We start from the raw sequence: 14,244 nt of genomic DNA on the forward strand, positions 1-14,244 counted from the left end.
CATTTTCCACCCCTTTACTCCCAAAGGTACATATAAACTGTGGTTTTCACGTTGAGCTTCTCTGACAGAAAAGGAGCCGTTGCGAAAGGAAAGTTTGGAAAACTAGATTGCGACGCCACTTCCTCGTTGCCTAGTTACTGTTTCCACGGCAGTCGTGCTGTCAACAACGCTAAGCTAGCCCAAGAGTCGTAGAAGGGGTATTTTACTTTCTTGCCGAGAGAGGACTCGAAGAAGAGGTCGCGGGGAAATTGCGTGAAAGAAACGTTCGTTCCTTGAGAAGGCAAGAGGGTAGGAGAGGAAAGGACAAGCTGTGAAGAAAGGGATGGAGATATTGCTATAGTGAGAAAAAAGCTAAGTAGTTTTCAGGACTCGTATGGTGGCCATGGATCCAACGGGCCCTTCTGAGAGCATTTATAACCTCATACCCAGTGACTGGAAGGAGCCTCCACAGCCTCCTAGGTATGTGCGTAAGCAACGATTATCACTTGAAACAAGAATGGAGAAGAATTGTCCCATTTCAGGATTAAGTAAGCGTCGTATGACTTTCAAAACGAGATTATTTCTATCTCAGTGAAGTAGTCTTGGGTGATAGCTTCTTAAAGAAGGAGTTGCGAAATATAAGTATTTAGCTCTTCATAATTCAGGGAGATGGTGGACCAGTGCTGTGAGAGAGCCATTTTCTTATGTCAGCCTCTTGTTCATACGTGTGTAATTGTAAGTTAATTGTACGTGTGTGATATGGTATGCAACATAGCCTGAAATATCTTAGTGTTGAAAAAAGAGAAGTCACAATTTTATTATCCTGCATTAGGATACTTGATATCTTGTTTCAGGAATTCACTTTTGTTTCTGACTACACCACTGCTTTCTCTAAAGAAAGATAATACCCATTTTTTCCCGAGTATTGTCAAATATAAATTTCTGTTTCTGAGCCTCTCTCTCTTTTTTTTGATTGATGAAACAAATGCACAAGATAGTGCCTAAGGTCTTCTTTTGATCTGATAGTTGATATAAAGAAGAATGGATTGACAGAGACCCAAAAATATGTGATAGAGTTAAGATTTTTATATAGGTGTTAGGACCCCTTTAGCTCCCCACATTTTCAAAAAGGTACCAGACAGTAAACCTGTCAGTTACTCACCTGGAACTTAGCACTTACTTAAATCTCTGGGGACAAAAGAAGGTAAAGAATAGGGAAAATCTCATTCCTTCTAGGATTTTGCAGCTTTATCTTTCTCCTTTTTCTTGTTCCAAGTCAAAACTACATTGAAAGCACACTGGGCTAAAAACAAAAAAATTAGGCTCTGCAACTGATTGGTTTTGTGATCTCGAATACATTATTAAAATTTGTTTTCTGATCTGTAAAAAAAATTACATAAACTGGATAATCTTTAAGGTCTTTCAGATCTTAATTGTCAGTTTTCTTTTTTAGTAATTACTTGGAGTGCCTAACATCTTCAACAGGTGGACAGATCCTTCATTTTTAAGCCTGAGTATCTTTTTTTTAACCAGACCAATACCTATTTTGTTTTCCATTAACTTCTCAAAATCTAGTAGAGATTGGAAATAGGAATTCAAAGTAAGATTTGGTACAGTTTCAGAGTTTATGAGAAGTGTTCAAATTAACTATTGCTGAATGGAGTTTTAATCAAAAATTCCTGTATATTGTACAAGATAAAAGCTCCTCCTCTGTAACCCACTGGCAGATTATATTTTTCATAGAATCCTGAATTTGAATGTTAAGATAGTTTATTAAATAGGTGTTTTGTTTATTGGTAAATTTAAAAAGCTTTACTGTGTCTAGGTGGCTTTTTCAAGAAATTTTATAGGAAAAATCTTTATTTAGTTGGCAAATGTGTAATATCACCCTTGGGTAATGTTGCAGTGACAGCTCAAACTCCTTGGTTTACTCTGAAGAAATAAGTAGGAAAAACTAACTTATGGTGAAAAGAATAGAAGGCATCCAAATGTGATGCCAGAGAACTCTTTGTGTTAGGGTAAAGTCAACCTACACTGCCAGCAACAACCAAGAGGAGTTTTTAATTCGATAAGATGTCGTGCTTGCAAGACACTAATTTATAAAAAACAGAGCATAATAAAACTTTTAACCAATTCTCTGTCTCCACTGTAACACAAATTGCCCTCACAGTAACACAATCACCCTTAGCCAATTCCCTTATTAGTAGTAAGAATTCTTACTAAGAAAGAAATATATTAAGCTATGAGTCTTTGCATCACTGAGTTATATACCCAGTTTCAAGAAAGTTCACTGCAGCTCTTTGCAAGTCTTGAAGATGATTGTTCAGCTTTCACAAAGAGGCAGATTCCTTGGGGAAACCACAATTGATGGTACCTGATCTCCCATACCTCAGAGATTCCAGTCTCCTTGGGGAACTGACAGATAAACATTAAAGTGTTGGTTAACAATAAAACCATACATCGTTGAAAACCTTAATGAGAGATGCAGATGCTAAATGAGAATTTAGAAAATGGATATATGAAATCAAAGTGGGATGAAGGACACCCTCTTCCAGTTGAACTGTGAGCTATGAGCAGTCTAAAGTTCTACACGATTAAGAAGTGCTGTAATAATATTGGCCTGAAATTTTAAAACAAAACAAGCATATAGCAGTAGTTAACCAGATGTTCATCTAGTCGAATAGAATTAAAAAAAAAACTCAATGAAACATCAGATTGTACCAACTTTTGGTCTATTTCAAATAAATTGCCATGGAAATGTTTATCTAAAGACTTAATATGACTAAATATATCATGACTATTGGCAAGAAAATATAAGTATGGTATGTTTATTGAATATGACAACTTTAGCCCACATGTAATAAAAAAGTAGGACCAGTTGTCTGAGTCACCCCTAGATCTTTACAATAAAACCACACCATCTAGAAAATGGAATCAAATGCAACTATTGAAAGTGTAATGGAAGCAAGCTCAGTGTTCATCAATAGCTGAATGGATAAAGAAGATGTGTGTATATGTATATACACACATATACATGCAATGGATTGCTACTCAGTTATAAAAAAACATGGAATTTTGCCATTTGCAGCAACATGTATGGATTTGGAGAGCATTATTTTTTGTGTAATAAGTCAGAGAAAGACAAATACTGTGGCGTCACTTAAATGTAGAGTCTAAAAAATACAACAAAGTAGTGAAAACAAAAAAGAAGCAGATTCACAGATAAAAAGAACAAACTAGTGGTTACCAGTGGGGGTGGGGGGCAGGGAGAAGGGGGATACAAGGGTAGGGCAAAAGGGTTGTTATGGAATTATATGAAATGTGGGTGAAACTTGCATGATTTGAAAATTGTAAAGCACTATAGCATTGAAAAAATCTTTCATTCAAAAAAAAGTGTAAGTTTTACATATATTAATTATGAAAAGAAATCACACTATCAAGTTAAAATCAAGTTACAACTCATACATAGATATATAAAAATTTTTTTGGAAAATTGAGATTAATGGAACCTATTAATAGATCTTTATTCTTGTGTTATTGAGATATAATTGACATACACCATTATATTAGTTTCATCATTTTAAAAATTTGTAATTTGGAAAAAGTTATTATTCATATAGAATAAAATATCTTATTTTCTATGACATGGTAAGCTTTCAGTTCACACACAAAATAGTGGAATGAATCACAAGATGCAATTTTTAAAAAGGTGAGTATACACACTCCTTTTTACCTCAAAAAAGGTGATTAGTCAGATCATATATGCTAATTCCAGTTTCCATGGGAATTTGAAGGCACAGATTTGGATTGAACATTACTTCTTGAAGGTATCTAATGTGCTCATTCATTTTGGACTGTAATTAATTCCTAGCCATTGAGTTCAAAGTTGAGGAAAGTCTTCTAAAAGCAAGAAAAAATTTAATGTTTCTCCACACAAACTTATCTACATAGTAAGGTGAGAATACAAGTTACTAAAAGTGGTGTAGCTGAATTTCTGCTTCCAATCAAGAATGGAATTTACCCTCTCACCTTAAGCAATTAAAACACCAGGAAAATATATGTAAAACAATGGTTTTTTAGACACTGAACAATAAGCAGCACAGAACGGTCATCCCTAAGTGAAGGGAAACAAGACCTACAATTGTCCCAATATTCTCCCTGGAGAAAATCTCCAGACAAAAGTTCAGGAAAGAGAAATTAAAACAAAATTCAGCAGTTTCACTGAGTTAAAGTGACAGGATTCAGAATTTGAGGTCAAAGGGAAGTCGCTCAGTCATGTCCGACTCTTTGCGACCCCATGGACTGTAGCCCACCAGGCTCCTCCATCCATGGGATTCTCCAGGCAAGAGTACTGGAGTGGGTTGCCATTTCCTTCTCCTTGAGGAGGTCAAGCCATATACAATTCATAGCACAGAGTACTGTAGAGGAGAGAACTGCATAGATAGAAAATTATGGAAGTATACAGGAGGATTTCCCTGATGTCTTTGGTTGACAGTCCACATGTATGATGAAACTACCAAGGCCAGAGAAATAACCAACAGAAAGCAGCAGAGCCAGATAAAGTTTATGTTCCCACCAACCAGAGTGAATCTCATAAGATACAGGGGATTGAGTGCTGTACCAGGAAGTAGGACCGACTTAGAACTGGACTAAAAGTTTCTAGTCCCAGAAATATAATATGTATAACCAAGAGAAAAATCAGTCAATACAAACAGACAAAGAAACAATATCAGAGAATTAGTAGACAAGAACATTAAAACCACTATTTAAAATATTTTCATGTGTTCCAAATGCAGATGAAAACATGAGCAAGACATAGAAATAGAAGGATAAAAAAATTAAGTTGAATACATAAATAATACTATGTCTAAAATGAAAATAGTATACTGAATGGGGATAATAGCTAAGACACTGAAGAAAAAAATATTTTTGGATTTAAAGACATAAAACAACACAAAATGAAAATGAGAGGGGAAAAAAACTGAAAAGGAATACAGAATCAGTGAGCTGTTGACCACATCAAGCAACCTAACACAAGTGTAATTAGGATCCCAGAAGGAGAGTAGACAGATAAAGAAGAAATATTTGAATAGTGGTCAAAATTTTTATAAAATTAATGAGATCTTTAAATCTACAAATCAAAGAATCATTATGAACCCCAAGAGGGAAAAGGAGGAGTTGTAAGAAGAGAAGAGGGAAACCATTCCAAGGGGAATTAACATAAACTTTCCTAAAACCAGTAATAAAGAGAAAAATACTAAAAACAGCCAAGGAAAAAAGAAACATTGCATACAGAGGAAGAAGGAAGGTCAGCAAATATTTCATCAGAAAACACAGGAAGCCAGAAGTTTTAAAAGTCCATAATGCACAAGAAAGTGGTATGAGCTGGAAATTTGGATTTGCACAATGACATAAAGATTACATAAAATGGTAAATATGGCTTCCCAGGTGACTCGATGGTAAAAGAATCTACCTGCCAATGCAGGTGTCACAGGAGACAAGAGTTTGATCCCTGGGTCAGGAAAATCCCCTGTAGGAGGAAAGGGCAACCCACTCCAGTATTCTTGCCTGGAGAATCCCATGGACAGAGGAGCCTGGTGGGCTACAGCCCATAGGGTCACAAAGAGTCGAACCCAACTGAGCATACACACACACACACAGATGGGTAAATGTTAGTTTTTTTTTTTCTTTTTAAATTTCGTTACAATATACTTAGGTTTTTAAGGGGAAAATAACCACAATGAATTACAGGTTTTATAACACTCATAGAACCCTAGGATAAAGATGGGGGAGGGGTAGAAGCTTTTGTGAGGTTCTTATATCCTGTAGTATAATAATACTTGTAGTATAATAATACTTGAAGGTAGACTGTGATGAGGTAAACATATATTGTAAACCTTAGAACTTCTACAAAATAAAAACAAAAGACAGCACAAAATAAGGAAGAACCAGCAATGGGATATGTAGAAAACAATAGCAAGATGGAAATTTTAAATACAAATACATTTTAAAAAATCACATTAAATGTCAGTAGTCCAAACAATTATGAAACTGTTAGAAAGGATAAAAATTCTGTGTTCTCCATAAGCTGCTGCTAAGTCACTTCAGTCGTGTTCAACTCTGTGCTACCCCACAGATGGCAGCCCACCAGGCTCTGTCGTCCCTGGGATTCTCCAGGCAAGAACACTGGAGTGGGTTGCCATTTCCTTCTCCAGTGCGTGAAAGTGAAAAGTGAAAGTGAAGTTGCTCAGTCGTATCCAACCCTCAGCGACCCCATGGACTGCAGCCCACCAGGCTCCTCCGTCCATAGGATTTTCCAGGCAAGAGTACTGGAGTGGGGTGCTATTGAAAACCCCCTTAAAAAATAAAGACACAGAAAAAAACTCAAAGAATAGACAAATATTGTATTATCATAAAGGAATACTGGATTGGTTATATTAATATCAAACAGTAGATTTTAGACTATAGAATTTTAAGAGGGATAAAGAGTATTACTTTCTAATAATGAAGTGATCAGTTTTTTAAGAAGGTATGCTAATTCTAAAGGCTGTGTACCTAGGAGCTTCAAAATACATGAAGCAAAAGCTGACAGAACTAAAAGAAGAAATAAATCCACAATTGTAATCAGAGATTTCAACATCTCTCTTTCAATGATTATTAGAACACTTGAAAATAGTATCCAACCTGTTTTGTCCTGTCAGTTATAGAACACTCCAGCCAATAGCGGCAGTTGTTGAATAGTGGTCAAAAGTTCTATATACACTTCCTTTTCCAGTGTATATAGAACATTTACCAAGATAGAATGTGCTTTGTGTCATAAAACAAGTGTCAAAAAACTTTAAAGGATTGAAATTTTACAAACTATATTTTTTTAACCATGATAGAAATTAATTGGAAATCAGAGAGGTATCTGGAAAGTCCCCAAACAAGCATAACACATCTAAACAAACTTCTAACACAAAGAAGACATCAGAAGGGGATTTAAAAGGTTTTTGAGCCGAATGCAAATGGAAGCATATCATATCAAAATTTGTGCTATGCAGCTATGAAGCAATGCCTAGAGGGAATTTTTGTCTTCTATTAGATAAGTCATTTCAGTCACTCAGTTGTGTCCAACTCTTTGCAACCCCATAGACTCCAGCACACCAGGCTTCCCTGTCCGTCACCAACTCCCAGATCTTGCTCAAACTCACGTCCATCGAGTCAGTGATGTCATCCAACCATCTCATCCTCTGTCATCCCCTTCTCTTTCCACCTTCGATCTTTCTCAGCATCTGGGTCTTTTCTAATGAGACGGTGCTTCGCATCAGGTGGCCACAGTATTGGAGTTTCAGCTTCAGCATCAGTCCTTCCAATGAATATTCAGAACTGATTTCCTTTAGGATGGAGTGATTGGAGGGACTCTCAAAAGTCTTCTCCAACACCACAGTTCAAAAGTATCAATTCTGTGGCACTCAGCTTTCTTTATAGTCCAACTCTCTCATCCATACATGACTACTGGAAAAACCATAGCTTTGACTAGACAGACCTTTGTTGGTGAAATAATGTCTCTGCTTTTTTTTTTAATTTATTGATTTTTTTATTGAAGGATAATTGCTTTACAGAATTTTGTTGTTTTCTGTCAAATCTCAACATGAATCAGCCATAGGTATACAATATATCCCCTCCCTTTTGAACCTTCCTCCTATCTCACTCCTCTAGATTGATACAGAGCCCCTGTTTGAGTTTCCTGAGTCATACAGCAAATTCCCGTTGGCTATCTATTTTACATATGGTAATGTAAGTTTCCATGTTACACTTTCCATACATCTCACCCTCTCCTCCCCTCTCTCCATGTCCATAAGTCTATTTTCTGTTTGTTTCTCCGTTGCTGCCCAGTAAATAAATTCTTCAGTACGATTTTTCTAGATTCTGTATATATATATTACAGTATAATATTTATCTCTCTTTCTGACTTACTTCACTTTGTATAATAGGCTCTAGGTTCATTCACCTCATTAGAACTGACTCAAATGCATTCCTTTCTAATATGCTGTCTAGGTTGGTCATAGCTTTTCTTCCAAGGAGCAAGCGTCTTTTAATTTCATGGCTGCAGTCACCATCTGCAGTGATTGTGGAGCCCCCCCAAAATAAAGTCTCTCACTGTTTCCATTGTTTCCCCATCTGCTTGCTATGAAGTGATGGGACGAGATGCCATGATTTTTTGAATGTTGAGTTTTAAGCCAGCTTTTTTACTCTTCTCTTTCACTTTCATTAAGAGGCTCTTTAGTTCTTCTTCGCTTTCTGCCATCTGCATCTGAGATTGCTGATATTTCTCCTGGCAATCTTGATTCCAGCTTGTGCTTCATCCAGCCCAGCATTTTGCATGATGTACTCTGCATATAAGTTAAATAAGCAGGGTGACAATATACAACCTTGACATACTCTTTTCCCAATTTGGAACCAGTCTGTTGTTCCATGTCTGGTTCTAACTGTTGCTTCTTGACCTGCATACAGATTTCTCAGGAAACACATATAAGTATATATGTTCAAAGTCAAATAGCTAAAATTGTACCTTAAGAAACTTAAAGAGAAAAAACTCCAAATAATGAGCTATAATAATGATCAGTGCAGAAATCATTGAAATGGCAAATGTGAACATTAGAGAAGACTTATAAGCAAAAGAAAAAGAACAAAAGAGAGAGAGAGGAGAGACATACTACCAATATCAGAAATGGGAGAGGTTACATCATTATAAATGCTACAGATGGTCAAAGAGTAGTAAGTAAATACTATGATCATCTTTATCCTGGCACTGTTTTATTAGAGTAAAACTTTAATCTAGCTTGCGTAAGCCTGATGGACAGGGCTCAGATAATTATGCTTAATGGCTATCTCCAATTGAATATAAATATATATTATAGAATATAGAATATAGCTATATGTAAGTTAGAAATGTGTATATCCTTTTGAAAACTTTATATGGTTTCTATTAAAGATATACATGCTACAGTTTTTTTTTTATTTTTAGGTATGTATCAATTTTTAAAGCAACTGTAAAAGATGACATGCAAAAATTTAAAACTGCGATGAAAACTATGGGACCAGCAAAACTTGAAGTACCTTCTCCAAAGGATTTCCTGAAGAAACACTCAAAGGAAAAAATTCTACCACCCAGTAGGTTTTATCACTTTTTAATTTTAAAAGTGTTTACGGGTAATTTAACTACAATTATCTTGTCTGTGAATATTAAATGTTCACAGTAATAACAACTTTAGCTCATATTAAACAGAATTTTAGAGGCTAGGAAAAAGCAGAAATCAGGAATATAGTACGTTCACCGTAGTATTCCTAGCAGCATTATTTAGTCAAGACATGGAAGCAACCTAAGTGCCCATCAGCAGATTAATGGATAAAGAAGTTGTGGTATATGTATACAATGCAATACTGCTGCTGCTGCTGCTAAGTGGCTTCAGTCGTGTCCTACCCTGTGCGACCCCATAGACGGCAGCCCACTCAACCATAAAAAAAGAATGAACTATTGCCATTTGCAGCAACATGGATGGACTTGGAGGGTATTATACTAAGGGAAATAAGTCAAAGATGTAAACTTTTTGATGTCACTTATATGTAGAATATAAAAGAAAACAAACTGGTAAATATAACAAAAAAGAAGCAAACAGAGTAAACTAGTGGTTACCAGTGAGAAGAGGGAAAGGAGAGGCAATAAAATAGGGGATTAAGAGGTTCAAATTATTATGTATAAAATAAGATACAATGATACATTGTATAACAAGTGATACAGTCAAATTTTATAGTAATTATAAATGGAGTATAACCTTTAAAAATTCTGAATCACTATATTGTATACCTGTTATTTATAATATTACAAATCCACTACAATGAAAAAATGTATTTTAAAAAATTCTCAAAAACCCCACTATGTAGTAGAAAAAGAGAGTCAGTTCAGTTCAGTTGCTCAGTCGTGTCCTACTCTTTTCGACACCATGAATCGCAGCATGCCAGGCCTCCCTGTCCATCACCAACTCCCGGAGTTCACCTAGACTCATGTCCATCAAGTCAGTGATGCCATCCAGCCATCTCATCCTCTGTCATCCCCTTCTCCTCCTGCCCCCAATCCCTCCCAGCATCAGAATCTTTTCCAATGAGTCAACTCTTCGCATGAGTTGGCCAAAGTACTGGAGTTTCAGCTTTAGCATCATTCCTTCCAAAGAGATCCCAGGGCTGATCTCCTTCAGAATGGACTGGTTGGATCTCCTTGCAGTCCAAGGGACTCTCAAGAGTCTTCTCCAACACCACACTTCAAAAGCATCAATTCTTCGGCGTTCAGCCTTCTTCACAGTCCAACTCTCACATCCATACATGACCACAGGAAAAACATAGCCTTGACTAGACAAACCTTTGTTGGCAAAGTAATGTCTCTGCTTTTGAATATGCTGTCTAGGTTGGTCATAACTTTCCTTCCAAGGAGTAAGCGTCTTTTAATTTCATGGCTGCAGTCACCATCTGCAGTGACTTTGGAGCCCCAAAAAATAAAGTCTGACACTGTTACCACTGTTTCCCCGTCTATTTCCCAGAAAAAGAGAGTAGAGAATGCTAAATTTCCTTCCCCAAAGACTTTCCTTTTGAAGGTGTAAGCATCTTGAACTATATCTTGGACTATATGATAAAGCCCCACCTCGAGCACCACCCATCATCTTCAGATCTATCCATATGACATCAATAACAAGCAACAATTATAAGAGTTCTAAACCCCAAATGGGCAAAATTGCTTGGCCTCTGAACCTTATCTAGTCTTTTTTCCAGGAAATGAAAATACAACCATTGCTATCAGTTGTCAAAGCAATGACCAGTCTCATTTTAGCTTTGAGTATGGGGCTTTAAATTTCTCAGATCTCGAAGACCATTAGGACAATGAAAGAACTGGATGTAATGGAAGAGGCTTCCTGAATGAGAATCAGTTTCTTGGGCATGCTACCTGTGCAGCCACCCTGGGCCCCATGCTTCAAAGGATCCCACACTTGGTTTAATGCTCTGCTTTTGTCATCTTGAAATTCCTAATAACTTTTTATCAAGGAGTCCCACATTTTCATCTTGTGCTGGGCCTCACAAATGATGTAGTCAGTTGTGATCATAAAGCACATGGATATTGGGGGAAAGGCCATTAGAAAAGTGGAGAATAGATGAAAAAGGATTTGTGACAAGTATGCATGAAGCAGCTTCTTCCCATCTTGAGTATGTCTTCCCTGCTGGTTTTGGGTAATAAACACAAGAGGGCAATGAGTCTATGTCTTTTAAAAAGTTAGCCTCTTCCCATCTTCTTGGATCAAAGAACTAACACAGTATGTCAAGCCCAGTGAGGGTATCACCTTTTGACAAAAATGTGACTCCTTCTCCCTATGGCAATGGTTTGTGTCCCACAATCCTCTCATAATCCATATGCCATGATAAAGGATGAGGGCATTATTAGGAAAGATGGAAGAAGCAAGTATGAAAATACAATATTAATGTTTAAATTCAGGTCTTTGAAAGTCTCTTGTCTTTTCCTCGAGTGTTATTTTGCAATGCACAGCCACTCAAGAATACTGGAAAATCTTAAAATAGAATTTAATTCCTTAAGTGCCTTAGGACCAGTGATATTACTTGAGTCCTTATGAATACTCACCAAAGTTAAGCATATTACATAGCACAACTACCAAACTGTAAATCCTAAGTTTCAAATAAGAAAAAAGAGATGAAGTCTGTCTCTCCTCTTATAAACATTATAAGGTAGTTCAGTTCAGTTCAGTTACTCAGTCATGTCCGACTCTTTGCGACCCCATGAACTGCAGCACGCCAGGCCTCCCTGTCCATCGCCAACTCCCAGAGTTCACCCAAACTCACGTCCATTGAGTCGGTGATGCCATCCAACCATCTCATCCTCTGTCATCCCTTCTCCTCCTGCCTTCAATCTTTTCCAACATCAGGGTCTTTTCAAATGAGTCAGCGCTTCACATCAGGGGGCCAAAGTATTGGAATTTCAGCTTCAACATCAGTCCTTCCAATGAACATCCAGGAATGATCTCCTTTAGGATGGACTGGTTGGATCTCTTTGCAGTCCAAGGGACTCTCAAGAGTCTTCTCCAACACCACAGTTCAAAAGCATCAATTCTTCGGCACTCAGCTTTCTTCACAGTCCAACCTCACAACCATACATGACCACTGGAAAAACCATAGCCTTGACTAGACGGACCTGTGTTGACAAAGTAATGTCTCTGCTTTTTAATATGCTGTCTAGGTTGGTCATAACTTTCCTTCCAAGGAGTAAGCGTCTTTTAATTTTATGACTGCAATCACCGTCTGCAGTGATTTTGGAGCCTCCCAAAATAAAGTCTGACACTGTTTCCACTGTTTCTCCATCTATTTGCTATGAAGTGATGGGACTGGATACCATGACCTTAGTTTTCTGAATGTTGAGCTTTAAGCCAACTTTTTCACTCTCCCTTTTCACTTTCATCAAGAGGCTTTTTAGTTCCTCTTCACTTTCTGCCGTAAGGGTGTTATCATCTGCATATCGGAGGTTATTGATATTTCTCCCGGCAATCTTGATTCCAGCTTTTGCTTCTTCCAGCCCAGCGTTTCTCATGATGTACTCTGCATAGAAGTTAAATAAGCAGGATGACAATGTACAGCCTTGATGTACTCCTTGCCTATTTGGAACCAGTCTGTTGTTCATGTCCAGTTCTAACTGTTGCTTCCTGACCTGCATACAGGTTTCTCAAGAGGCAGGTCAGGTGGTCTGGTATTCCTATCTCTTTAAGAATTTTCCACAGTTTATTGTGATCCACACAGTCAAAAGCTTTGGCGTAGTCAATAACGCAGAAGTAGATGTTTTTCTGGAACTCGCTTGCTTTTTCAATGATCCAGCAGATGTTAGCAATTTGATCTCTGGTTCCTTTGCCTTTTCTAAAACCAGCTTTAACCTCTGGAAGTTCACGGTTCACGATTGCTGAAGCCTGGCTTGGAGAATTTTGAGGATTACTTTACTAGCGTGTGAGATGAGTGCAATTGTGTGGTAGTTTGAGCATTCTTTGGCATTGCCTTTCTTTGGGATTGGAATGAAAACTGACCTTTTCCAGTCCTGTGGCCACTGCTGAGTTTTCCAGATTTGCTGACATATTGAATGCAGCACTTTCACAGCATCATCTTTTAGCATTTGAAAGAGCTCAACTGGAATTCCATCACCTCCACTAGCTTTGTTCTTAGTGATACTTCCTAAGGCCGACTTGACTTCACATTGCAGTATGTCTGGCTCTAGGTGAGTGATCACATCATCATCATCTGGGTCGTGAGGATCTTTTTTGTATAGTTCTTCTGTGTATTCTTGCCACCTTTTCTTAATATCTTCTGCTTCTCTTAGGCCCATACCATTTCATCTTTGCATGAAATGTTATAAGGTAAAACAAACACAAAAATTCATTGGCCTTAAGAATAAAAAATTTGGGGTTTTACAAGAGCTTTAAAGGTCCATCAAAATAAGATAAAATAAAAGCCCATGCGGTGAAACAACGTTTTAGGTAACATAGGCCAAACAGCTACCAGTCTCTTTGTGCATATACTGCCATTTTGAACACAGTAACTTCCTAGACACACTGAAAAATACCTACAAGGTATATGAACATTTCTCTGAATTCAAGTAGTGGAACATCTGCATGACTACGAGACCCTGTTGATATTGCAATTTTGTTATAGCCTAAAGTGAAAAGTGAAAGTCAGAATTGCTCAGTTGTGTCTGACTCTTTGCCACCCCATGGACTATACAGTCCCTGGAATTCTCCAGGCCAGAACACTGGAGTGAGTAGCCGTTCCCTTCTCCATGGATCTTCCCACCCCAGGGATCGAATCCACCTCCGACACTGCAGGTGGATTCTTTACCAGTTGAGCCACCAGGGGAGCCCAAAAATACTGGAGTGGGTAGCCTATCTGTTCTCCAGCAGCTCTTCCTGACCCAGGATTCGAACCGGGGTCTCCTGCATTGTAGGCAAATTCTTTACCAGCTGAGCTATCAGGGAAGCCTAGAAAGAAACCAAATCATTTGGCTTTCGGATTTGGCAGTCAATTGTGGTCGTAGAGAATATAGATATCAGGGGGAATAATTTGTGACTAGACATCCTCACCCCTTTTTCCAAACCTCCCCACATTGTCTGCAAAGAGTCAGACATGCCTGAGCGACGAAGCAGCAGCCCCATTGCCATCCTCCACTCTTGTGTTGATAGACGAGATGAT

The 14,244-nt window shown here is 37.8% G+C and overlaps 1 protein-coding gene across 1 annotated transcript in view; it reads left to right on the plus strand.

The window, feature by feature from the left end:
• The first annotated feature begins 162 nt into the window (after positions 1-162).
• Positions 163-14,244, plus strand: part of ENKUR (enkurin, TRPC channel interacting protein) — a 37,882-nt gene continuing 23,800 nt past the window's right edge. The window contains exons 1-2 of the mRNA XM_005905238.3: positions 163-459; positions 8,990-9,135. Coding sequence (XP_005905300.1) covers positions 374-459; positions 8,990-9,135 — 232 coding nt within the window. The 5' untranslated portion in view covers positions 163-373. The remainder of the gene's footprint in view (positions 460-8,989; positions 9,136-14,244) is intronic.

The sequence above is a fragment of the Bos mutus genome, chromosome 13, assembly GCF_027580195.1.
Source record: "Bos mutus isolate GX-2022 chromosome 13, NWIPB_WYAK_1.1, whole genome shotgun sequence".
Lineage (NCBI taxonomy): Eukaryota > Metazoa > Chordata > Mammalia > Artiodactyla > Bovidae > Bos > Bos mutus.